This window comes from Panthera uncia, assembly GCF_023721935.1.
Source record: "Panthera uncia isolate 11264 chromosome A3 unlocalized genomic scaffold, Puncia_PCG_1.0 HiC_scaffold_11, whole genome shotgun sequence".
NCBI classification, from domain to species: domain Eukaryota; kingdom Metazoa; phylum Chordata; class Mammalia; order Carnivora; family Felidae; genus Panthera; species Panthera uncia.
In genome coordinates, this window is record NW_026057578.1 from 16,268,815 (window position 1) to 16,295,146 (window position 26,332).

General features: G+C 49.9%; 1 protein-coding gene across 3 annotated transcripts in view; it reads right to left on the reverse strand.

The window, feature by feature from the left end:
- TOX2 (TOX high mobility group box family member 2) overlaps positions 1 to 26,286 on the reverse strand; it is a 136,149-nt gene extending 109,863 nt beyond the window's left edge. For all 3 annotated transcript variants that reach the window (XM_049650764.1, XM_049650762.1, XM_049650763.1), the window contains exon 1: positions 26,139 to 26,286. In XM_049650764.1, coding sequence (XP_049506721.1) covers positions 26,139 to 26,237 — 99 coding nt within the window. In that variant the 5' untranslated portion in view covers positions 26,238 to 26,286. The remainder of the gene's footprint in view (positions 1 to 26,138) is intronic.
- Positions 26,287 to 26,332: the final 46 nt, after the last annotated feature.

The following is a 26,332-nucleotide window of genomic DNA, read 5'->3' on the forward strand; positions in this document are numbered from 1 at the left end:
TTCTTCTTCTTCTTCTTCTTCTTCTTCTTCTTCTTCTTCTTCTTCTTCTTCTTTTCTCTTTTCCACAAGCATGTATGACATTTGTAATTTAAAACAAAAACATGAAAGCCTGCCCGGTTCCTTCTCACTCCTGAGGGGTAGCAGGCCAAGGCCCAAGGTCACCCACCATGAGGCTGGATCAGGCTTGGGACAGGGCTGGTCTGAAGCTCGTTAGCTTCCACACAAGTGCAGTTAACTCGGCTCCGTGAAGAATGTGGACTTAGGAATAAGACAGAACTGGGTTCAAACCCTGGCTCTGCCTACTGGAATAATTAGCGTCCCCACGCCTTAGTCTCTTCATCTGTAAAATGGGGATGACAGTGTCTATTAAGTGCCATGTACTGTGTCAGGCCCTGTTAAACCAATTTTCATTTTTGGACATTTTAGAAACACCAGAGGCTGCTGAGGAAGCCTCACAGAGCTGAGGATGCTCAGAACTCAGTGAGAGGAGTTCTGGGAATCACCCCAATATTGAACACTTGTAACAATAATAAACTAAGTGACAAGAAAGACCTGGGGAACACATGGTGATAAAAGAGACTGATGACCAGCATATCTGCATGAGGAGGGGGCAGGGGGACTAGAAGGGGCTCCAGAGAGGAAGAGTCTTGCACCCGTACCTCTACACCTTTCTCATGCCGTTCCCTTGCCCAGGCCTTCACACAACTGACTTCTTATCCTTCGCATTCTGCTCAAAGATCTCCTTCCTTCCCAGAAAGGGCTCCTCTGACTCACCCACCCTGAATTACACTGTTCACAGCACACCCCTCCAGCCAATGTTTTCTGGTTGTTTGTTTTGATGGCTGCTTTTATTTGTTTATTGTTCATCTTCTTCACTAGGCTGCGAGCTCCACGATGGCCAGGAGCCCTCTGCCTTGCTCATCTCTGGGTCTCATCTCCTAGCAGAGGGCCTGACACACAGCAGATGCTCAACAAATAGAAAGTACACACAATCTGTAGATCCAAGGCCTAGTTCCAAGCACACGGAACTTGTGTGAAGGAGAGGGAGATGCACATTTTGCACTACGATAGAGAGGTGGAAATTTCAGATATACTGAAGATCTGGAAACATACACACAAAGCTGGGGGAGTGCTAGAAAAGTCCATCCTTGAATGCTTATATGGGCTTAAGATGGAAAAGGACTTTCTAGGCTCAACTTTATTTGCACAGGGACATTTATTTCTTTATTACAACATTATTTATAAGAAAATGAAAATGAGAATAAAATCCATTGATAGGGTATAGGCTCAATAAGCCACAACTCTCTGTACCATGGAATAGTATGCAGCCAGACAAATGACCTGCGTTCACTGATCTGGAAAGAAGCCCATAGTGCTTGCTGGATGTTAAACTTTCTAACTGGGAATCAGAGACTGAGAAGAAAAAGGTATAATTTATTGTGACTGAGAAAGTGTGAAGGTAAAAAGCCTTCAATTATCATTTATTAATTCATTCAGTCAATTGCATTTTCTGTTCCCTCCCTCTGCCTATTTCCTACTCTACGCAAGGGACGGTTCCAGACACAAGGGCAGTGTGTAATTAGGACACTGTCCTTGATCCCAAAGACATCTCAGCTCATGTATGTAGGTAAGAAAATATTATATAAGGGATACAGTGCTCACAGCTAAGAACCTCAGTGTCATTGGCTGAGTGTGGAAGGAGGGGCAGGGTTGGGTACACAGAGACAGGAGGAAGCATGTTAAGAGGCAGAGGTGGGGTGACACGGGGCAGGTGCAGAAAATCCCTGCATTCTCCATCAAACACTGAACTCCATTACGTGCAGGAATTCTGGGGTTGTGACCATGCTGTCCCCATGCATTCAGGCACAGAACAGCTTCCCGACCTGGACCCATTCACCCTGAGAGCGCCTGCCCCATTAAACACTTGGGCCAAGGTACCCAGTGCAGGGTGGCAGGGGTCCCAGCTCTTCGGACCCTCTACTCAGCTCCTCTTGGGAGAACTCAGCATTTTTTATTTTTATTTTTATTTGGGGCATTTTGAGGCAGCTTGATGGTTACGGTTCAAAACACAGAGAGATGACTCAGCTTCATGTGAAGGAGCCGAAGCCTTTTGGAAAGATATTTCTGTTTTAATGCTTCTCTCTTCTCAGCCACAGAAGCAGCTCATCCAGGCTGCCTTGTTTTCTTGACATTCAACTGCTCCCAGAGTTGGGGGCAGGGGCAAGGGCCAGACTCTGGGGGCCTGACTGCCTGAGTCTGAATCCTGGCACCACCCCTTACTAAGAAGACCTGGACAAAGTCATACCCTCTCTGAGCCTGCATTTACTTAAGACTGCCTTGTGCGGTCTTTGTGCGAAGCCACTGTCACTCATGGCACAAAGTGAGTGGACAATAAATATTAGTGTTAGTAACAAAAGCCACCTGTGCTGACCTTCTACTGTGCCTGAATTATCTCACTTAATCCTTACATGCTGCCGGGTACAAGTTCCCATTTTACGGATGAATTGACTGGGGCTCAAAGCAATGAGGTGGCTTGAGTTTCCATCTTCCCATTCGAGAGGGTCAGTGCACACACCGCAGGCCGACTCAGCAGCGAACCTGTGTAAGTTCTTTCCTTCTGTCTGCCTCTCTCAGCACCAGTAGCCAAGTGCACACCAGCTCCTCACTGCCTTTATCTGCAAAATGGGGACAATATTCTGAGGTTGTTGAAATATTCTAGTTATGGCTTAATAAAAATAATTCCATGAGGGTGCTCAAAAACCTTCAATAATATCGCATCATTCCTTTCTCCGGTACCAAGAGTCAACAAAACGCTGAGCTCTTCATGTGCAATATCCCAAGGAGAGATACGAAGCTGTTTGGGAAAACAACTCCTCACAAGTCAGGAGAAACCCAAAAATGAGAAAGAGGTGCAAGCTCATGCCAAAAAAATTTAAACAAAAAAAAGGACTTTAAAATGATCCATAATGCAAATGGGAACACTGCACCTGCACCATGACATTAACACAGGGTCTGTCAATCTTCTGCCCCGGAACAAACAGAAAAAGCTGGTGCAGGCAAGCACATGGTAACCCGAGACAGTCAAAACCCAAGTTTCCATCCCTGTTCCCCTGCATTGCCCTGCAGTATATGCTGACAGGGCAACCTTAATAGTAACTGACTAATTGTAAACCCTGTGATTACCAGGGTTGATTTCCATGGAACTTCCTTTTACAGCACCGAGAACCTCTCACGAGCCTAATTGCCAAGTTCAATTTTAGCTCTGTCACATCCAGCCATCGCTGCTAACTAAGGCAGCTGCCTCCTTGCCAGGTAAGCTGTAATGAAGTCGGCTCCCTGCTTAATTTCACAATATTGTGATGCCCCCGTCAGCACCTGTAAATGCTGGAGGCTCTGAGCTGCTGTTGAATAAATCTCGCCCAAGGGAAGTGATTAAAGCCGCTTTGCGCCTCTGTGGTGCCTGTCTGGATCCTCACACCCACTGGGGCACCGTGGTTGGCTTAATCCCATGTGCCTCCTCGCCAAAACTGCCAGCCAGTGTGGGGCCGCACTGGACACCTGACGGTGCACAGGACCCTGCCTCCCTTCATCCTCTGTAAATGCCTAACACTCTCTCCGCCACCCCGCAGCCCTCCCGGAATTCGAACTCATGTCTGACTGCACCAGGTGGCCTTCATGTAGTCCTCAGACACACTGCACATGCTCATTTGTGGGGCTTATGCCTCATTGTGTCACAGTGCCCACTGGCCTTGGCATCTGTCCTGTTATTAAACAGTCACCACCTCCCACACACGAGACTCCCCCTGACTGGGTCCCAACAGCAGAGCTGTGCTCTCCAGGCACTGCCGGGTATGTTTGGACTTCAGCTTTCGTCCAGAAATCGGCAGGAGTTAGCCATGACAGGGCACACGGGCGAGAAGTGTGCCCTCCGAGTGCCCACGACTCACTGGGCATACACCACGTACTTTATACCCACATAATCCCCACAATCAGCATGAGTAGCAAGGAAGAATGGTCTCATCCCCATTTCCCCCATTTTACGGAAAACTAAAGCCTGAGAACTTCCATGAGGCTGGTGAGAGGAATTTCTTTCAGCTCCAAATGCCAGTTAAGACAGTATTTCTTGTGAGGACCTGTCAAGCCTCTTCCCCCTTATCAAAGAAATCCTGGGGTAAATCTATTTCCCTTTTCACTCATCTGCCAGGAAGCCCAGAGCTGGATTTTCTGATTTCTATAACTGCAGAGCCCCAGGACCAACATACCTGCTTTCATTTTTCCACCTAGAATTTTTTCTATTTTATATTTTCTTTGCCTCTAATTTTGGAATGTATTAAATATACTCTTATAGCTTCATATGTGTTCTTGTCACTGAATAACCAAAAATAAACAAGGAACCACCAAAAGTGAGACTCTGAGAGGTTAGGTGGGTGTCCCCAGGTCCCACAGCAGGCCCGGGGATATCACCTTCTTCCTCCCCTCCTCAGCCAAAAGCAGTTTCTGAGCATTTGCTTCCTGCCAAGCACAAGGACAGGTCCTGTGATAGCCACACTAACTTCCCAACACAAGGTAACGCTTACAGCAGCACATACTCTATCCCAGGTACTGCTTCCTGCATTTACACATATTGGTTCTCAAGACAACCCTGTTAGGTAGATGCAATTATTATCCCCGTATCACAGAGGAGGAAACTAAGGCACAGAGAAGTTAAGTAACTTGCTGGATGCTCACAGCTAGTAAGTGTCACAGACAGGACTGGAAGGAAGGTTCTGGGCCTGCCGTCCATGCTCACTGTGGTGTTGTCAACTGAGTCACCAGATCCCTCATTTTACAGATGAGTCAAGGTTCCAAGAGACAAAGGGATCACCCTAGCCTGGACTTTGACTCTCCAGTCTGGATGGCTGCAGATGTAGAGAGAGAAGCCAGTGGCTCCAGGAAGCCCCACTCTCAACATCCAGCCAAGGCAAAGCCATGCTTCTGGAAGCAAAGGTCTAGGTCCACTCCTGCCAGAGGTGCACAAGGAGGCTGACAGGCTGAAGCACAAGGACTGAAAACCTTCTCAGTCTCCAAGGCCACCTTAGCCGCCCCTCCACCACCACCACCACTGCCCTGGACCCCTGTGTGGTGGGGCAGGTATCGCAAGCCAGCGGCCCCCACATGGGGAGCTGACAAACACACTCTTCCTAGCTCTACTGGTGCCTGAACCCCCAGTTCAACCAAAGACAGTATGGAAATGAGTTCCGAAGCATGAAGACCCAGGTTCAAATCCCAGCTCTGCTAGTAGCTGTGAACCTCTCACGTAAGGGTGAGCCTCTCTGCAAAGTAGGGGATTAATGCCACCACCTTGCTGGATGTCTGTGGACACTGGCAGAGACCACTGGCCCTGTGCCCACACTCCCAGAATAGACGCGTTGCTATTTCGGTGCTGATCTCCAGCAGCATCCTGGCAACTCCGTCCAGGGCATCCAACAGGAGATGACAGAGGGAAGGAGAGGGCAGGGAGGTTTGCTCCAACTTATCTCATTTAGGACATGCTTTCTGGGACAAGACGGAAAAAATAAAATTCAATAATAAAATATGAGGTTGGATAAAACCCAAAGTCAGGATTGATTTTGCTAGAACTACTAGGTCCTACCTCAGGCAGAGAGGAGGGCTAAGGGAGTTCCCAAGGGTCACCCCACCGGTGGTGGGCATCTGTGACATCCCCTGGCCATCAGCAGCAAGATGGGCTGCCGGCCATGTGATGCATCCCAGTTGCCGTGGTTTCTGTTTATTCTGGGGCCCGGTACAGAGGAGTGTTTGCTATACTCCGACTTGGCAGTCACCTAGGCCCCTGCACTGTCCTTGGCTGCACACAGGAAGAGCCTGCATGAATAGAACAGGCACTAAGATTAACTCCGCCCCACAGGGGCTCAGTCCAACCCAGGGTGGATGGGACCAGGCCCCCATTTTCAGATGAGAAAACCAAGGCTTGAGGCCGGTGGCACTTGCCTGGAGGTTCATGGTGATGTCACAAGGAGCAGGAATTCAAACTTGAGTTTGTCTGACCTGTCCCATTTTTCCACTTCTGTGCTGGCTCATTTATGATCAGGCCTTTCTAAAACTGCACCGTCTGATATGCCTTGAGAGAGCCTGCTGAAGGCTCAGGGACATCGAAGGCAGCTCACGGGAGTAAGTAGGTGGTTCCCCAGGGGGCTGGGCACTCAGGTCCCCACCCCAGATCTGATACCATTCTCAGTTCATGGTTCAAAGATCACTGACCAACAGAACTAAATCCAAACCCTTACTTAACCCAGCACCCTAGACCTGCCCCTCAATCCTATACCTATGACTTCTCCCTCACTGCCTCCTTGTCGTTTCCGACGCCCAAATCCCTCCTCTTCCACAGGATTTCCTGGGTGCCTACATGAGCATTAATCTCTCCCTCTTCCCAAAGGCCACCAAGCCCAGCTGCACAATGTATAAGCTGCCCATGGAAAGGTCTCTCACCACCTCCCTACTGAAACTGTGTCACATGGGGGCTGCTCAAGGGACATCTATGAACCAAAGTTCCTTTCGCAGCCCAAGCATGCTGACACTTAGAGGGAACTGGCACATCAATGGGTGCTTAAATGTGCCAAGTCTCTCCTTCCACAGGACCTTTGCACATGCTGTTCTCACTATCTAGAATGCCTACCCTGCCCCCACCACCTAGCAACGCATCTTCCTGTAACTCCTGAAGTCCTTTCTGACTCTCCGTTACCTGGCCTCATAGCACTTGTGCAGCTCTCCTGACCAACCTTGTCATGCTCCCATTTTGTGTTCCATTATGTCATTATAGGTCTCTTGTTCACCCTGGAGTTCCTGCCACAGTTCCTGGCACACAGCAGGGGCTCCATAAATGTTTGCTGCCAGCCATGATAGATTATAAAGATGAATGCAGGTCCTCCCGTTTCTACACATAGGCCCTCTGCACAGTGACGTCACTGCTCCTCTTATCAAGAGATGGAGTCTTTCTTCACACCTTGAAGGTGGGCTTAGCCATGTGACTTTATGTGGTCACTGAGACAGCAGCAAGTGTTTCATAAGGAAAAACTTGAACAGCACTTGTGAACTAGAGCATCTTGTCTTGCTGCACCAGGAGCCCCGAAGCGCTAAGTGAAGGAGCCTGAGCTGGCCTGCTGGAGGAAGAGGTTTTGGGGAAAGCCCAGCCAACATTCAGCCAGCTCCCGGCCAGCAGCCTGCCAACCACCAAACAGGTGAGTGTGGCCATCCTAGATCATCCAGCTGCCAGATAAATGACCGACTGATCACAGATGCAGGAGGGAGCCCCGCGGAGACCAGCCAGCCCATGCCCAGAGAGTCTTCCAGCTAACCCACAGATTGTGAGCTAAATAAAACAGTTGCTTTGAAGCACTAATCTTAGGTGGCTTTGTATGCAGCAACAGACAACTGATACAGGAGCTAACAGAAGAGCATTGGCCATGATGCGCTCACAGCCAAAGAACAAGTGTGTCTGGTCTATACAACATCAAGCTGAGAACAACAAATGCCTCTTGGGACGTAGAAAGCAGCTCAAACCCTGGGTTTGAGCCCTACTGGCCTATGACCTTGGTTTGAGCCTGGACAAGGCAGGCACTCACCTCTGTCTGTGCAGTGGGAATAACACATCCTATGCCAAGTCTCCTAGGTTGAGATGGTTTGAGTCTAAGCAGGGAACACATGCAAAAGGGCCCCTCAAAGGAAGCTAAAGATACTTGCATATGGTGCAGAATAAGCATCATGACTTCAGAGCTAGATAGATTCTGGTTCGTGATCCATTCTGCTACCTGCAGGCTGTGTGACCTTAGACAAGTTCTCTATCCGAGCTTCTGGTGTTACCTGACCAGGTGTCAGGTGTCTGTGACATGGTAAAAATAATATGTACCTTGCAGGACTATTGTGAGGGTTAAGCAAAACAGTATACATAAGACCCCTGGCACATAGTATGGATCCAGTAGATAGTAGCTCCTCCTCTGTCCCCACCCCCACTTAGCGGGTACCTGTCACACCACTCCCCTTGCCACCCAACTTGGCAGTAACAGTTTCCATGTTTGATATCAACATCTTGTGCCAGGTGCCAAGTTGTGACTGTAGCTTACATAACATCCAGAGAGAGAGAGAGAGGTTTACATGAAGAATGAGAAAGAGCTGGGTATTGCCAGATTCTACTGGGGGAGAAAAAACTCGGGCCACGGATAAGAGAGTAAAGAAGGCTGAAGATGTTTCAGACCTGAATCCTCAGCCTCAAAGTCTTGACACACCCAAGCCCACATCTACCTTCATCTGGGATAATTGTCTGTGGTCCTTCCTCCCTTTGCCTCCAAGGCACGGGGTGTGCGGCCTGGGGCTGGCCACGCAGGAAGGAGGGAGGCAGGAAGGGGGGCTTGTCACAGTGGCAACCAGCTCTTCCCTACACTGAGACTGCTGGGTAGCAGTGTTATTCCAGGCCTTCCGTCCCACAGAGCGCCTACAGCAAAAGCGGAAGCCCCTCTGCCCCCAAGGACCCCAAATGCCCAGAAAATGGTCTACAGAAAGGGTCGAGGATGGACTCCATCCCACCCCACCCCACCCCACATGCACATGTACACACACACACACACAAACACACACGCACGCACGCCCACAAACACACTGATGAATAAGCTGAATCAGGGAAGATAGATGCACCAGTGTGGGGGCAGGAAGGGCCCCAGAGCAGAGGGGCACAACACTGGCTCACTCCCCTTGCACACACCACGCCTGCCCCAAAGCCCTCTGCAGCTCCCCCCATAGGACCCAAACTCCAGGGCCTGGCACTCAATGCCCTTCCCAAGTTGCAGGTTTTGCCTCTTCTTCCACACGAGCCTATACCCATCCAGACAGCTCTGCCATAGTTCCCTAAGCCACTGGTCCCCTTGGCCTTGGTCACACCCCCTCCCTGCTTGGTGCAGTCATGGAGGCCAAAAATGGGGGTCCTAGCTCACAGGTTTGGGTTCCAGTCCCAGTGTGACCAGGGCCCAGTCACCACACTCCTGGTGCCTCAGCTTACCTGCACAGCGGGATCAGCTTCTACTCCAAGTGTGGTTGCAAAGAGTAAATAAATAATGTAAGTGAAATACCCATCCCATGATAGATACTAAATTAATGGCTCTTCTGCTCTCCCCTCCTCTATAGGTCCTCATCCTATCCTTCTTGGAGGTCCTGCCTAAATGCCTCCCTCTGCCAGGAAGTCCTCCCTGAACACTACAGGTCTCAGGGATTCTCTCTCTCTCTCTCTCTCCCTCTCCCCCTCCCTCCCTTTATCTTCCCTTCTCCCACCCTCTTCCCTCTCTTTTTCCTCTCTCCCTCCTCCCCCCACCTTCAGCTCTGAAGTAAGAGTTGTCTTATCCTGTATAGAGCCCCACCTATCTGCCCATCCCTACCTGCGGGCTCCATCACAACCTAAGGACAAAGACCAAGGACCAATCATGAGCAAAACCTTGTGAGGCTGCAGCACAGTGCCCAGAGAGCAGAAGTGGCTTACCCAAGGTCTCACAGCAGACTTCAAACAAGAGCAAACAGTCCTGCCTCCTTGTCCACACTCTCAAGGCTATCAGACAAGGATACAGTGTGTGGATACTGATGGGGTCTTACCCAGATCTCCCTTTTCAGCTCTGTACCCATCCCCCAGTAAATGGGTGCTAATATCCCTTCCTCTGCTGAAGAGCCCTTGGCTGATAGGAGAAAAGCATAGGAAGCATATCACTCCTCCCCCACCCCTCCCTGAGGAAGCCTATGGCCAGTAACCAACTGACAAGGGTGTGCAAAAGGCCACCCGCAGCCCTGACCTCAAGACGGGACCAGCTCTGTAGTGCCACTCTTGCTCCAGGGTTCCCCACAGTATCAGGCTGAAGCAGGTCTCCAGCTGAGACCACCTCCTTGCTCCCCTCCTCCTCCAGGCTTGTCCTGGGCCCCCATGACCCTTCTCAGGAGGGCACCCCACTGGATCTCTTTGACAAGCATCCTTGTCTCAGGCTCTGCTTCTTGGGAGCTCATCCTGACACAAAGGACTTGATTCTCAAATTGTGGTCCGCTGACCAGCAGCCCAGCATCTTCCAGACCTTGTTAAGAGCTGAAAAATCTCCGGCCCTACTCCAGGTCTCCCAAATCTGGATCTGCATTTTAACAAGACTCTATGTGATCTACATGCATGTTCAAGTTTTGAGAAGCTCTGGCTTAAAGTAGGTAGTCACCAGCCAACTGCGGGACCATCCAGCAAATATGGTATTAACAACACGCGCCCATCTGTTACAGCAATTATACAGCTAACGTGGGCATTATCCAACCCTGATTATTGACTGTGAAGGTGAGCCAGCTAGTGTGGACATAACCACCCCACACACCAGTGTGTTATCTCCATGGCCCACCTTCTGGTGAGTGTGAGTTACAACATTAGCAAGATGCAAGCTCCATGTCCTTCTGGCCTGAGCTCCAATCCCACACCCTACTTGGTCACCAGAATTCTGTTTCTCTTGGAACGAGTCCAGTGTCTGCATTAGTCAGTTAAAGCCTTTGCCTCTACCCCTTCTTGAGGAGACCGCACCCCTAACACCAGACAGCGAAGAAAAGTTCCCCAAGGGCACCCCTGCAGAAGATGCTAGAAAGAGGGGAGGTTAGGATTCTCCAAGATCCTGGTGTGTAGGGAGGGGGAACAAGGCCATGGATGTCTCTGCCCTGGAAGAAGCAAATTCCTGGCCTGCCCTGAGTCAGAAACCCCTCTTCAGAGGCCCCATCCAGCCACCCCAGGGTATGAGCCCCCTCATCCTGGTGTGAGTCCCTCAGAGACCCTCTAAGGGGTTGTCCATGACCTTTGCAAAACTAAAGGCAATAACCAAGTCCTATGTGCCGAGCAGACCCCAGGGCCAGCCCCGGAGACTGCAATAATCCAGACGTGTGTTTGGACAGGAACACCCTGCAAAGCTCCGTCAACTCTGCCTGTTGCCTGAGGAGGGAAGCGCTTCACCTTTTGCTAATCGTCCTAATTCATTTTTTATTACTAACTTTCCTGTTTTCTATTTGCCATCTGATTGAAGATATTACCAAAGGCATTTAAACAGCATCAGACCGTACCACAATGGCAAACATAACTCTTTTTATTGAAATCTGCATTAATATACATATAATTCCCTGATCACAAAGACCTCATGGTCCACATGTTACACCCTAAGTGAAGGCAGGTTTGACAAGAGGCATATACACAATTGAAGGTTCCTCAAAAGACAATAAGCCGCGTCAGAAGGGTGGGACAAAATGGACGCTTTCTCGTGCTGCTAGGGAATGTGGATGATTCTTCTGGAAAATGACATGACAATCCAAATCAAGAGCCATAAAAATGTTCACTTTGGGTTCTACTTTGGCCCACAGCCAACAGCCTGGGTCTTTCTGCAATGGTGGGAATGTTCTGTATCTGCACAGCCCAGTGGCTATCGAGCACTAGTGAGACCTAGGAGTTCAATTTGATTTGATTTGATATTAAATTTAAATAGCCACATGTGGCCAGTGGCTATCATGTTGGACAGTGCAGGAAGCCATCATCGAGTCTCTCCTAAATAATAGTAATCACCTGCATCCACTCTCACCCTCATCCAAAGTTTTCCCCAGAAGACAGCTGCCAAGATTCTTCTAAAATGCAATACACCTCAGCTCCCACTGCCCTTTGAGACAAAGTCCAAGCTCCTAGACATGGCCTTCAAGGCCCTATCTCCTGGGGACAGAGAGCATCCCACCTCTCAGGGAGCCTAAGGTGTTCCAGATGTTGAAGGGGCAATGACAGCGGCACAGAGAACAGCAGAAAGGACGTGGGGGGGGGGGGGGGGGGGGGGGGTGGCCCTTGAGAAGAAACCTAGAAGACACATGGGCAGGAGTTTGCCAGGCAGGTGGGAAATGCCCAAACCAGAGGCAGAGCAATCAGAGCTGCTCCCACAGACCCCCGTCCTTGTGAAGCTAATATTCTAGCAGTGGGGGTGGGACATAAACAAGAAATGCAAATTATGGTCCATGAAAAGAGAAAAGATGAGACAGGTAAGGGGTTCCTGGAGGATCCAGGTGGGGCAGAACAGTCTTCACTGAATATTCAGAAAGGAAAGGACCCAAATCAACACTGTTCTTTAGTCTGCACGGTGGGGTCGTGGCAGGGGATCTCCCCCATTCCCTAAACGTTTGGGCAGGTAACATAATCTTTATAATTTACAGTTTAATAAAAAAGAAGGGGGTCATCCCTTCTGGAGAGAAGTCACCCAAAACTCCTGCTTGCTCAACAGAAATGTTCCCACGAGCTGGAGATTGTGCTATCTCTGAAGGCCAGGCCCACCGTGCCCCAGATACCCCAACCCAGGCAACAGGGAGTGATACCCTCCCCTCGAAAGCGGCAAGGTCACCACCGGCCGGGAGATGGGAGACGGACAAAACAGGGGGCTGAGGTCTACCAGCCCTTGCCCCAGAGAGCCAAGCATTGATTAACATCCAGACGATTTTAAACGTCATCCCTCTTGACTTACACTTCAACTTTCTTTCTTGGGCTCAGCTGGAGGGGAGGGTGGCAGGTGGTAACAGTGGGAATTCACATTTATTAACAGTTGCAGGCTGGGGCGCCTGGCTGGCTCAGTCGAAAGAGCATGCGACTCTTGATGTCGGGGTCATGTGTTCGAGCCCCATGTTGTTGTGTAGGGATTACTTTAAATAAATAAATAAATAAATAAATAAATAAATAAATAAATAAAAGCTAAAACAAAAAACAAACAAACAAAACGCTTACAGACCCCAGACACTGCCTCTCACGTTTATATGTTTAACCCTCCTGACAACAATATACACATAAGACATGTAAAGGCCCAGAGACAGCGAGTGACTTATTCTTGGAAACACAGCCTAAGTTATGTTATAGTGGCCATCTCTAGAAAATATAACCTCCACACTGACTCATATATTCTTTCAACAATTTTTTATTGAGCACCTACTCTATAGCAGACACCATTCTGAGGTGCTGGGGACTCAGTGGTAAAGAAAACAAACATGACCCCCAGTGGTCTGAAAGGTGGAACAGACACTCAAGTAATCTCATAGACACATTGTGCGATGGGGAAAAAATACACTAGAGGCTGTGATGGAAAATAATGGGATAACCGCAGTGATTAGAAGGTCAGAGTCTTTGAAAAGGCGAAAAAAAATGAGTAAGAGCCAGTCATGTGAAGAGTGAAGGCAAGAACATTCCAGGCAAAGGGAATAGCATTTGCAAAGCCCCTCAAGCTAAAAAGAGGATGGTGGGGGAGACTGGAGGCATGAGGGGGCTGGAAGCAAGAAGGCCAGGACGGCTAGAATGAGGTCAGCCACAGGGAGGTTGTCTTGGCTCACCACCGTATCCCCAGCACAAAGTCTGGTGCCTCGGACAGAGCAGCTGGGAGTAAGGCTGGAAAAGCAGGCAGGGGCTAGATCACACCAGGATTTATGGGCCCCCCCCAAAAAAAAAAAAGGTATTTGATGTTATCTACACACCAGGGGGAGCCACTGGGAGGTTTTAAGCAGAGGTCTGATTTAGGTTGGTAAGAGTTCACCAAGCTGTAACAGAGAGCCGTTGAGTGGTTTCACCCAGAGAAATGACAGGACCCAATTTACACATCAGAAAGATCTTGATCATGGCCGGGATAACTCCTCAGCTCATCCTAATGTGACTTGTGGTCACTAGATAGTAAATGTCCCCCAAAGCTAAGCATCCCCAGCTGGCGTGTGGGAGGGGGCCGCCTTTCAGAAAAGCAAGACAAAGCAGCAAATGACAGGATGTGTTGACAGAGCATCAGACGGGCACAAGGCTGTTGGCAGATGGAAAATTGTCCCAGAGAACGCCTCAACAGGGTCGTGGCTTATTGTTAATGTCGAGCCATTAGGAAAACACAATTATGTGCTTCACTGATATTGTAAGACATAATCTGAGACAGAGCGCAAACATTTAGTGCTTCATCCAAAAAAGAGGTAAGACAACTAACAGAAGAGTCACTGGAGGAGAAGCTTGCATTGCACAGGTGGGTGGCCAAGCCCTCCAGGTTGTTTGTTTGTTTGTTTCTCCTTGTCTCATGTCTCTCATTCAAAGTCAAAGTTTGGCTCTTAGGCATCCATAGACAGATTTGGAAAGGGAATTAAAATTAACCTATCCCGGGTGCTTAAGCAGACATTATTATCTCATTTAATTTCATAAGCGGGAATTTAATCCCATCCCAAAATGGTAATCCCATTTTAGATGAGGAAACTGAGGCTCTGAGATATTAAGTAGCTTTCTAAATGCCCTCGTTTCCCTCTTGAGCTTTATCTCTTGACACTCTCAACCCCTTCTACGCCTTTGTAAATGTTGTTCTTTCTATCTGGAATACTTTTCTCAATGTTCTTCACCTGGCCAATTCACCTTCAAGCATAGACCAGGTGTCCCCCCTCCTCTGGGAAGCCTTCCCTGACCACCTCAGCCTGGCCTGGTAATCCCACACCCATTTGGAATTGCTTATTTTTGCCTATCTCTCTAATATGACTGTGGCTCCTCAAGGGTTAAGGACCAGGTCTTAATCACCTGTTCCTGCCTAGCATCTACCATAAAGCCCTGCAGACAGCAGTCAGTGAATGTTCTTTGCATGGCTGAATGAATGAATGCACTCTTAATAAGTTGCAAAGCCAGGATTTGATCCCAAGCCAATATGACTCCACAGGATATCTCTTGGCCAGAGTTTATGTCTGTGTCTTATATAGATCAATCAGAAAACATAAACAAGCATGGAATATATCATAACCATACTAAGGACTTCATTCATGGCTCCAAAAGAGATGCCGAAAAGCACCACTTCTCTGGGGAAAACAGGATGATGTATGTGGGGTAGAGGGTTAAGCAAATCCTTTTCCCTTCTGCAAGAGAATTTCACCTTTGTTAATTGTCTAGCATAACTCCCTGGAAACCTGATTAAAGTAGGATGTTAACTATGTTACTAGGCAACTCTGCTTATGGTAAAAATGACCTCTGACTGGTAAACTGTACCTGGACTGGAAGTAACTATAAATAAATTATATCTGATAAAGAAACCAAACTTTAGATTTTCCTGAGTGCAGTGACTCTTGTAACTGACATGCCCCCTTGCAAGAAACCCTCGAACTAAAGGCTATGGAATTGCTACAACAGATATGGGTCCTTTGAGGAATAAGGCTTGTGAGCCAGGGTGACTTCCAAACCTACCCGTTGTGGGTCTCATTCCCTTGCACCTAAACTAAAACCCCACAGGGTGGGGAGGCAGGTAACAGAGGAGCTGGTGGCTACCTCCATGGACTAAGGCAGAGACTGTGGCTAGAACTACTCCTGCAGAAGAGGAACAGATCCTCTTCTGCTGGCAGGTGGCTCCTTCAAGGAGACAGGAACCAAGTGTCGCCCATGTGTGTCTTGTGAGTCTGAATGTTTAATTGAACCTCATCAAGTCCCTGTGGGATATACAACCAGAAATAAGGGAACTGATACGGAGAGAAAGGAAACCATCCCAACCAAAACCACCACTACACCTATTCTGAACGGGAAAGCTCCTGAGACTCAGCCATTTATAAAAGACAAAAAAACCTGGGATGGAGCCTATGTTCGCTGTCCTACAGAGGGCCCAGATGACCTGAATGGTACTAGGCAGCAGGAATGAGGGACGTCATGTAAATCATGGAGGCCTCACCACAAACCTGAGATGGAAGTGTGGTTATGTGAGAACACAGGAGATCAGAGAAGTTAAGTGACAGGTACAAAGTCACACAGCTTGTAAGCGGAAGGATAGGAAGCCAGGCACTTCCGCTGAACTCAAAGTCACATTTGAATCCACTGATTTTGCAAAACAATGAACTTACAGCTCAGGTGAATGAATAGAATAGAAAAAAGCATGGGGGTTGGGGTGAAGGGACCTCCTTAAATAATGTAGATACCACCCACTAGGCACTCAGTAAATATCTGCAAAATAAATGAGCAACGAAAGGCCCAGCGTCCATATTCCACATTATCAAGTTCAGTTCAAGTCAAAACACAGCAAAATGGAACAATAAAATTTATGCATGAGATTGACCCTGGGTTATACTACTGAGTTGGATTCATTTCCAACAAGTTTCTAAATCATTTCTGCAAATGAGGCCCAACTTCGAGATAAGCACGTTTTAATTAGCTGTAATATGAAGGCATTCTATTACCAAGGGATGTTTGAAGTTGAAAACCAAGGCAGAAGGCCCAGCTGGGAATCCCCTGGCCCCTAGAAGAGCCAAGGTGTCAACAGTAAAAGCAAGGGCAAGCTGATCCACTCTTCCATCCCTGCAGAGGGCAGGAGCTCCACCCGGCACCATGGAAGCTGCAGGAGAGAGGAGGAGAGAGAACACACTCTGAACTCCAGCTCTGCCAACCAGCTCCTCTGCTGCCTTTTGTAACGTGATCTACTTGGATCTCAGTTTTGTCACCTACACATGGGGACACATGTGCCTGGCATAGTTAGGAGGCTTAATGAGATGGTACGAGAATGAGCCTGAGATGGGTAAATCCTCAGCAAATAAATCTGCACTTATTTCTACCCTACTTTCCTTCATAAAATAGCACAAAATTTAAAAAATAAAAATCAGTGAGAGGGGACTTTTTGTTCAAGATGGCAGAAGGAGCACACACTTTCTGCCTCTTTTCTAAATAACACTAGAATAGAAAAAAAAAAGATATACACACATATAACACATATATTCATAATTCTTATATACACACATTAATATTCATAATTCAGACAGATAGATGGATTAAAGTGGAGTAACTCCAAAGAGCTCCCATAAGAACACAAGAAAGGGCTGGGGATCAGAAACACCAAGAGTGCCAGGCAGTAAGAAGTCAGACTGACAATGAAAGCCTATCAGCTCCGAGGCACCAGCACACCAACACAGTCCTTTGGGAAAACTATTATCCTAACTGAACCTCAGAAAATCCCCGAAGAGAAGCAGCAGGGACTGGAAGCCCTGGGCCAGGGATGTACCTGGACCTTTGTGTCAGCTTAACAGACCTCACAAAAGCTGACTGTAGGATCTGCCTCCAGCCAGGGAGGAGAATTCCAATTAAATGAGAGATCTGCCTCAGGGAATCCCCACTGTGGGTAGGCATGAGGCAGGAGAAACAAAGTGTACCAGTACCCGTGGGTAACTGCTGGTCTACATGGGAAACAGATGCCCCCAACCTCTAGTGAACTTGTCCCATGTGCTAATAGAAGTCCCCAGCTTCAAGTATCCACACACAAACCACATCCAGGGCACCTAAAATCAACTTCACATTGCTTACCCACAAAACTATGGATTTCACAGGCATTGAGGAAACTTACAACTACAGAGCAGATCAGTCTAGACCTCTGTTTACAAGTAAATGTCCATCAAGAATCACCAGACATGTGTAGAAAATATCAGCATAAAAAGAGGCCTAAGGTGAAGAGAACTAACCACCAAGAAAACAGAGTTAATGCAGGAAACAGAAGATAACTTAAAAAAAAAAAACAACTGTACTATAATCTTCAAAAAGACTCAAGATATTCACATAACCATTCTATAAAAGGAATGGGATACTCTGATACAAGATCAATCAAGAAATAATACAAAATTCTGTGAATGAAAAAGTGATTACAGAATAGAGACAATAAACTTATTAGAAGTAAACTGAAGAGTAGTGATGACTAGAAGTACCTCCACCCAATACCCTCAGGGGTTAGCCCTAGGGAGTAGGGCAGGGAAGGCAGTGGGGAGAGGGGATGAGAATGAGCAGGACCCCCATGTTTTCCTTTATATTCTACCATATTTCTGTGTATCTTACAAAGAACAAAAACAAATTAAAAAAAAAAAAGGTGGGACTCAAGATCAAGTGGGAAAATGACAGAAAAGCAAAATGAAATTGGGAGTTAATAAGCAAAAGATGTGTGTGCTATCTATCCTATGTTATAGCTACAGATGATCTGCTCATTTACCTCTGAGCTTCCTGGGAGCTCAGAGAAGGTGAAGACAATGGGGATAGGACAGCCACGGACAAGGGCTGACACTGAGGCAGGGGCCAGGTGAAGAGCCTCTTATTGAAGCTGTGACAGGACTCCAGCCCAAGGAGAAAGCCACTGTCCCCTGCCCAGAGCTGACTCCCTGAGGCATGGCCCAGAAGTTTCTCAGAAATCAGTGTGGAGTCCTTCCCACCACACAGGAAAGTACGTGACATCTCAGTAATAGAATCTCTTTGGGCCCTAGAAAATCCCATTAATTATAATTTTTCTTCACTCAGACCTAAGAAGCAATTATCCTACAGTTCTCACCCACATCATGAGATAAGGAAGAATCTTCAGCAAGTGACTCAAAGTCTCTATAAATCATCAACATGCTGGCCCTTGATTTCCTGGGAACCAAGAGAAGGATGAGTTTTCTCCCTATGTTGCATCTCCCTGAAACAGGCACTATAGTGCTCCCCTTTCTATGCATTCATGCCCAGCTGATGGGGATGTCCCAGCTGTAGCCCCCACTGGGAACCTCTCTGCTATACGGAGCCACCTGGGCCAAGGAGATGCCCTGCAGCTAATAACTGGATGTTGCAAGAACCAAAGACACAGGTAGCCCTCCTTGCCCCAGTTTGAGACAACGAATGCTACAAAGCCACTCCAGATTAGTGACCATGCTCCAGACCAGCTTCTCCCTCCATACAATCATGCTTCCCTTACTTCCTTACAGGTACACTTCCTGGGAACTTCCCCCCCAAAAAACTTTCCACAGGCAACCCTCCATCTCAGAGTCTGTTTCCAAGAAGCCCAATGTAAGACTCTCCAAGGTGAAGAAGACTCTCCCCATAACTACAGAGGGCCTAAATAAAGAAGGCAGGGGTCTCTGGGATACCTGACTGTGTCTGAGCCAAGGCCACATGGCCCAGTCCAACAATATGTTCCCAGCAACATCAGCATCACTTGTTTTTAGCGCTGCACATTTTCAGCCTCTCCCCAAACTTCCTGAGTCAGAACTTCTGAGAGCGGCACCTAGCAATCTGTGTTTCAACTGCCCTCTGTCCAGGTGATTCTATTGCACTAAAGTTTGAGAAGCAGAGCCTCTATGGCTACCGGGTGAAATGAAACACAAGTCATTAAACTTTTCCATCAGCAGAAGACCAAGGGACAGCTGCTGATAACAGCCTGATTCAGCAACATGAAGCATTCCCTACTCTGCTCCACACCTCTGGCTCCAAGGCACTCCTTTACTTAAAACCCAACCAGCTGGGATGTGACACCCTTTATGACAATCTCTGCTGGTGTCTCAGCTCCCCTGTAGGCAGGCCTCCCTGCCTTAGGCTACAGTATCCCCAAATCACCCTCCAGGCCCCCTTGCAATAATTGCTCTCCCCTCTGCCCAGGACACCATTCCAAGAATTCTACATGCCCCCCACATAGCCTGCCTGGCGTATCCTGTAAGACTCTGCTGTGTGAGGCCTTCCCACAGCCCTGCCACATCCCCAGACAATTATATATTTAATTATGACTCTGCATTTTAAGCCATGTTACAGACCCACACAGCCTTTCATCTAGCAAATAAAAGTTTCCCGTTGAGTGGCTGAGCCTTCAAGACACGGCTGCATCCCCTGGTACACAGTAGGCACGCAATAAAAACCTGCTAAACATCTGAGAAGCCCAGCAGTAAATGGGTAATTACATAGTGAAAAACCACAGTCTTATTGCTCATTCTAGCAGGACCAGAAGTTTGTTGTTAGACAGTAGCAAGTTTAAGCATCAGGATAATTGATCAAAATTTATTATCCTGTGTTATACAGCATGTTTTCACTAAGAGATAGAATTACAATTTACCACGACTCATTAAGTTAATAATTATTTACCATATGTGTTTATTGCTGCTCCCAAACCACACTGAAAAATCACTACGCGGGTTTTTGGTCCATGTAAATAGGATGACTGCCAACCACATGGGCACAGAATTTACTGACAGGGAGACACAGGACTAAAATACTGAACAGAAAGCACAAGCTCTAAAGCTCTGTCACTCTCATCGCCATCACTTTCTAGTTTACCTGTGTCACATTTTCCAGGCCAATGGTTCTCAAACAGGGGCACTTCTGCTCCTCAGGAGACACTTAGCGAAGTGTGAGGATATATTTGGCTCTCACGACTACGGAGGAGAGGCTGCAGCCCCCCAAACAAGGAGTTATCAGGTCCGAAGTGTCAACAGTGCCGAGGCTGGGAAACACCGTTCTAGATCAAAGGGAACTTCCATGTCTGCTTTTTTAATCTGAGCTTCATAGCAACAGTATGAGGAAGGCATTACTGCCCCCTTGTACAGATGAGAAAACTGAGACCTGCAGCAGTTAAAGAATGTGCACGAGGTCACCAGCCCACTCCAGAGAATGGTGAGGCTGTAATTAACCAGTCTTCTCTGCCTCATGAATCCAGCTCTGCTCCCACACAGATTCAAAAAGGAAACAGAACCCAAGGAAATGAGCAGCGCCTTGTCAATTCATTATGCTGAGCAGTCCGGTGAGAGACGGCTTCAAACCAGATGCAGGAAAAATCAGATCCAGAGACCCAGGTTATGGAAACACCTGATGTTAGGAAGACCCTTCCCCTGCAGCAGCTGGGATTGGTCAGTCCTCCAGCATCTAGTGCTGAAACAGGTTCCTCCAGCATTTTAACTTTCAACTGTGCAGCTCTTTATGAATAGAAATGAAAGCATTTCCTGCTGGGGCCACATGCTATATATGCATGATCTTCAACCTCAAGGCAACCCCATAGGGGAGGTGTTGCTGTGCGCATTTTGTAGATGAGGAGACTGAAGCACAGGGAAATAACGGGCCTATGCTGATGATGGTGAAGGCAGCATTCAAACCCAGTTCCTCTGGGTTCCAGAACTCACACTGCCTTCATACGTTGAGACTAGTTCTAGGAAATCAGAAGCAAGATAGCTGACCCTATGGAATCACAAGGGGCCGGCAGTCCTTAAGGGGGATTCTTGGGACAAGGGTGAGGTGTGGGGCCCTGTCCTGTATGCATAGTCTCAACTGCTCTTCAGGCTTTCTGACTGCTCTCTGTGCTGGGCTCTGTCCTCCAGGCCTATTTGGGTAAGCTCTTCTAGGAATGACCAGTCAGCCAAAAGAGTCTTGGCCTCTGCCCTGCCTTGGATTTGATGGCTCACTAAATCTTATAAGAGCCAAACAGATGCTAAGTGCCTCAAGCTACAGGGGACAACTGGTGAGCCCTGAATTTATTCATTCATTCAGTCAGTCAGTCAGTCCGTCAGTCAGCAAATATTGATTGGGCACCTATGTGCCAGGCCGGCTCTAGGAATACAAAAGTGAAAGTAGGCACAGTGGTTCCTGCCCTCTGAAGCTTATGAGGGCCCATCTCCTCAAAAAGCATCGTTCTCATCCTTCTTAGGTAGACCACACTCTACAGTCACAAAGGCCATACCCAGCCTTCATTCGTTATATCTCCACACCACAGCTCTCCTTCTCACTAGACCGATGTTCGCTGATTTGCTTGCCCTTTGCCAAGAGGGGAACAGAGGCCCAGAGAAGGGCACTGTTATGCTCAAGGTCACCCAGGAGACTGGGGGCAGCAGTGCCAAGCCTGGGCTATGGCTCCTGACATTCATAAGGTACAGGAGTTTTGGTGTAAGGACCCTTCGAGACAGACTAGGGGAGGGGCTACAGAAAACACATCTAGGTGAAAAGTAGAAGAGCTTCCTAACAGCCTCCAGAGTCCCCGGGACCGGCCATCTCAGCTCAGAGCTCACCTGGCTCACAGCCACCCGTGCCCCTGCAGAGAGAAGCAGTGGGACCTCATCCACCAGAAACACAGAGCAGGACTAATAAACCTCAAGTACAGGTGAGGCGGAGACAGCAACCCCGCTTCGTGGATCTTCATCCCAAGGAGACTCCAGTGATTCACTGGCAGAGCTTGTGTTTATCCCCATCAAGATATAAGATGCTGTGCCCGGGGCTGTGTGGGTGGGAAGTTGCATCACTCACCCACCAGCACATACTTCCTGAGTAGTTATGGGTCAGGCACGGTGCCAGGTGCTGGGAGCCCCACAGAAACCTGTACACAAACAACCAAACCACTGCTACATGAAGTGTGGTCGCTGGACCGCCCAGCGCATCACCCTGGAGTTCATCAGATGTGCAATTCTCACAAAAAGGCTTTTGTAAAAATGTCCACAGAGGCTTTATTTACCACAGCCCAACCAGGAAACAAAGCCAAACGTCCATTGGTAGGTAAACAGATAAACCAACTGAGCTGTAGGCATACAATGTAATATTTCTTAGCAATAAAACACAACTCTGGATATACACAACACAGATGAATCTTGACACTAAGTCAAGAAGCTAAAGGAAACCAGATGCAAAACTGTACATGCTGCCCATGAAATTCTAGAACTTAAACATACTTAGTACACTTAAACTGAACTTAAATAAAGCGCTGATAACAGAAATCAGATAAGTCATTTCCTATAAAGGTGGGGATGAAGAATGTAGGCTGGAAAGGAACATAAGGGAACTTTCTGGGGCATGGAAAATGGCTATATGGGGATTGGGATCATGGTTACATGGGTGTTTACATTTGTCAAAACTCTTGGAACTGTACACTTAAAATTTGCATTTAATTTTATATCAATCATATCTCAGTAAAAAAAAAAAATGAGCTATAAGTCATGTGCCCTAGGTCACAAAGCCACAACTGGAGATTTGAACCCAGGTTTGCCCAATTCCAATGGCCTGTTTACACGAGTCTGCCATAGTTGAGTGGGAAGCCCTAAGCAGTGCCCTCAGCCCCGTAAAGTGCCTTGCCAAAATCCGAATGAAGGCACTTCGCAGATACCCTAGGAGGATGTCACAATGCACTCCCCACCCCTAAACCACGGCAGAGACTTGAGGGCCACAGAAGTGTCAAGCTGGGAGTCAAGAAACTTGGGCTCAGGCCTCAACTCTGCTCTTCACATGCTATGTAACCTGTGAGTACACTACTCTGTGACTCAGCTGCCCCTTCTGTGAAGCAGGGGAGAAGGAGAGGATCAGTGGTTCCTAACATGGGGCCACAGATCCTGGGAGCCACAGGGCCACAGGCCCCTATGCTCACCAGGCACTGTTATTACATGAAATGAGTAATGTGCCCACCTCATGTCTGGTAAGCTATTTTTCAAATGCATGCTAATATTACTGTGATTAATAAAATAACATCTATTTCAAAGCAAAAATGAAACCATAGCAGCTTTTGCCATTATGTATTTTCTCAAACAAAAGATACCAAAAGAACAGCCACTGCTCATGACTTTGGTTTAAAGTGGCTGGAATCTCTGTGTAGAGGATCACTAAGGGGACAGTCACCAAGGGAACAGTCGCCAAGGGCCCTTCCAGGTCATCTGTCCCATGGTTATCAAGCATCACTTGGGCAAAAGCTTGCCCTTGTGTTTCGCAGGCCCAGCTCCCTGTGGAGGCAAGCCTCCTATGTGGACTGCCAGGGCCAAGCCCCCAGTGTGCAGGCTGTGTCCTAGCTCTGCAGCCCAATTCACAGGCTCCAAGTGTGGTCATGGCTGTGCCTTGGGCCTTAGTCTCCCCTCCAGTTCTGATAGTGATCAGCTGTACGAAGGGAGCCCGGGCAGTCCCTCACCATCAGGTCCCGGCCACAATGTGCTCCACCTCCAAACCACCAGCACTAAAGCTGACTGCCCACTTGACATCTGCTACCAACAGGCATCTGACCCACCCGAGCTGAGCCAAGTGACTTCCCCGGCCTCATCCTGACACAAGCCTGAAGCCTGAGAAGCAGGGCTCACATCGAAGTACAAGGTCAGACCTTTCTCTCACCTATCCTAGTGGCCCAGCTGCCACCCTCCTTCATCTGGACATGCGCTTAGCTCTGGTCCAGAGGTCCTAGGTCACAGACTTTAGAAACCAGAATCACCTGGCTTCTCATTCCCTGAGCGGTTCTCTCCCTGGCCAGGTTTCACACTGGTTCTTGGTGCTGAGTCAGAGCTTTGTGGAGTTATCCGAATAAAGCTGGGGCCTCAACTAAGTGCCAAAAGGCCCCCCCCTCAGAGGTCCCCCCAAAGGCCCACATATGGGACCACCCCACTCTGGAGGGATTTACAGAAACACCACCCCAGAAAGGAGCACTCCAGGCTAACGGTCATCCACCCATCCAGACTTTGAGGCACAAATCCTGCATCCCCAGCACACCCTGAAACCACGGACTGGAACCTTGCCAACTTGATATTCAAAAAAGTAACAAAGCCACGGGCAGAAGACAGACCAACTGCCCCCTCATCCAACGGTGTTCTTCTCCCTCAAGACTCCACTTGCTACTTGTAATCAATTTTCCCTCCATCCGACTGAAAATAGCCCCAGAACAGGCCTTCTCTTAAAGACACCATCCCCCTCTCCCGCTTCTAACTTTGCCAGTCACCGGACAGAAGATAATCACACCCACCTCCCGGGAGACCTCACTTCTCCCCGACCTCGTCCCCACGCCGCCCAGGTCCTGGCGGCCCAGGACCCCACTCCCCCACCCTGGGCGAACTGCGGAGGGCTTTGCCCTGCGACCCTAGAAACCGCTCCCCAGCGCCCGAGGACGCGCTCTGCGAGGCCCAGCCCACAGGCCCCGCGGTCCGCGCGGGGCCGCCCCCTTCCCGCAGCACCCACACAGCAAGGGGCTCGGTCAGGAGCTCCGGAGGTGTAGGCGGAGGCCGAGACCCCGGGAGGGCCGCCCAGCCGACCACCGACGCGCACTCACCACGCAGCGCCGCGGGGCCCGTGCGTCTGCGGCAGAGCCGCGGGGAGACCCACGCGCGCCGTTCAATCCGGGCTCCGAGTGACGAAAAGCCGCTCCCAGCTCCGGCCCCGGACCAACGCGCCGACCGCCGGACGCACCCACCGTCGGGCCTGCTAACTAAGTTTGAAAGTTCCCTCCCCGGCGAGGCGAGAGACGCGGACGGCGCCGCCGCACCTCAGCATCCCGGGCCGGCCTCTGCCTGGGCAGCGGGGGTCGGACGCCCCTGGTTCGGGGAACCGGGCACGCGAGCTTCCATCGGGAGGAAGCGCCAGGACAGCACAGCGGGGACCCGGCCGCGGGCTGGGGCGGCCCTCTCGGAAAAGGCCGGGGGTGGGGGCGGCTGGCCGTCACCGCAGGCCCCAGCCTGGGGGCGGGGGGCCGGGGGGGGGGGTGAGGACTCCCGCTCACCGTCCCCGGGAAGCGACAGGCCTCGATTGGCCACTGTCAACTCGGAATCCCAGGCCCCGCCGGGCAAGTGACGGCCAATTAGTGAACGGCCAATTAGTGCGTCTGGGCGCCGGGAAGTTGAAGCCCCGACGCGCGAGTTGGTGACCGGGGTGAGGGCTGGGGCGGCGCGGAGGCCGGGTGTGACCGCTTGTGGCTGTGTGGTTCTCGTGTTCACCGTGCATGGGTGGCTGTGCGTGACAGTGCGCGCCCGTGTGAGTCGTGGGGAGTGTGAGCGTGTGACTGTCGGAGCAACTTCTTTGTGTGCCTGTCCCCAGTTGTGGCTGGGTGTGACAGGCGACCGGGGGCATGTAACGGCGTGTGTGGCATCGTGCTGTGTGGATGGGTGACTTGTGTCTATGTGACAGCGTGCGTGGGCGAGTGACTACATGTCATTGTGTATCAATGACTGTCAGGGTGACTTGCGCGGGACGGTAAGACAGCGTGCAAGTAGGTGCAGGGCTGTCTGTGTGTGCGACAGTAGGTCCCCGTGTGTCAGCCTGGGAATGAGCGTGAGGCTGTCAGGGGGCCGTGGGAGGGCGTGTCACTGTGTCATCGTGTGAGTGGCCGTCGAGGTGACTCCTGCCGGTGAACGGAATAACTCGGGGCCGGAGGGTAACGGCGAACGTATCGGTGTGACCGGCATGTGCCCGTCGGCGGGGCGGATGCGTGCGGGTCCCCCGCGCGCTGGCACCGCCGGCACCTCCCCCCGTGGGTCTCCGACAGTGCCCGGTCCCGAGCCGCCAGGTGTCTCCTGCCCCGCGCTCCAGCCCGGGACGCTCCGGCCGCGGCGCGGGGTCCGAAGGCGCGGGCAGGCCGCGCCCGCCTCGGCGCCCACCCCCGGCCCCCGCCTACCTTGCCGCAGTGGTAATAGTCCAGGTGCGCCAGGCCGGCCGGCTCGGCCCCAGGCCGCGCGCCCACCGCGGGCGCCGAGGGGTACAGGCGGACGTCCATGGCGGGCGCGGCGGCGGCGGCGGCGGCTCCCGCGGGCAGTGCCTGGGCGGGCGGCGGGTGGGAGCCAGTGTGCGAGCGGGTGTGCGAGCGCGGGG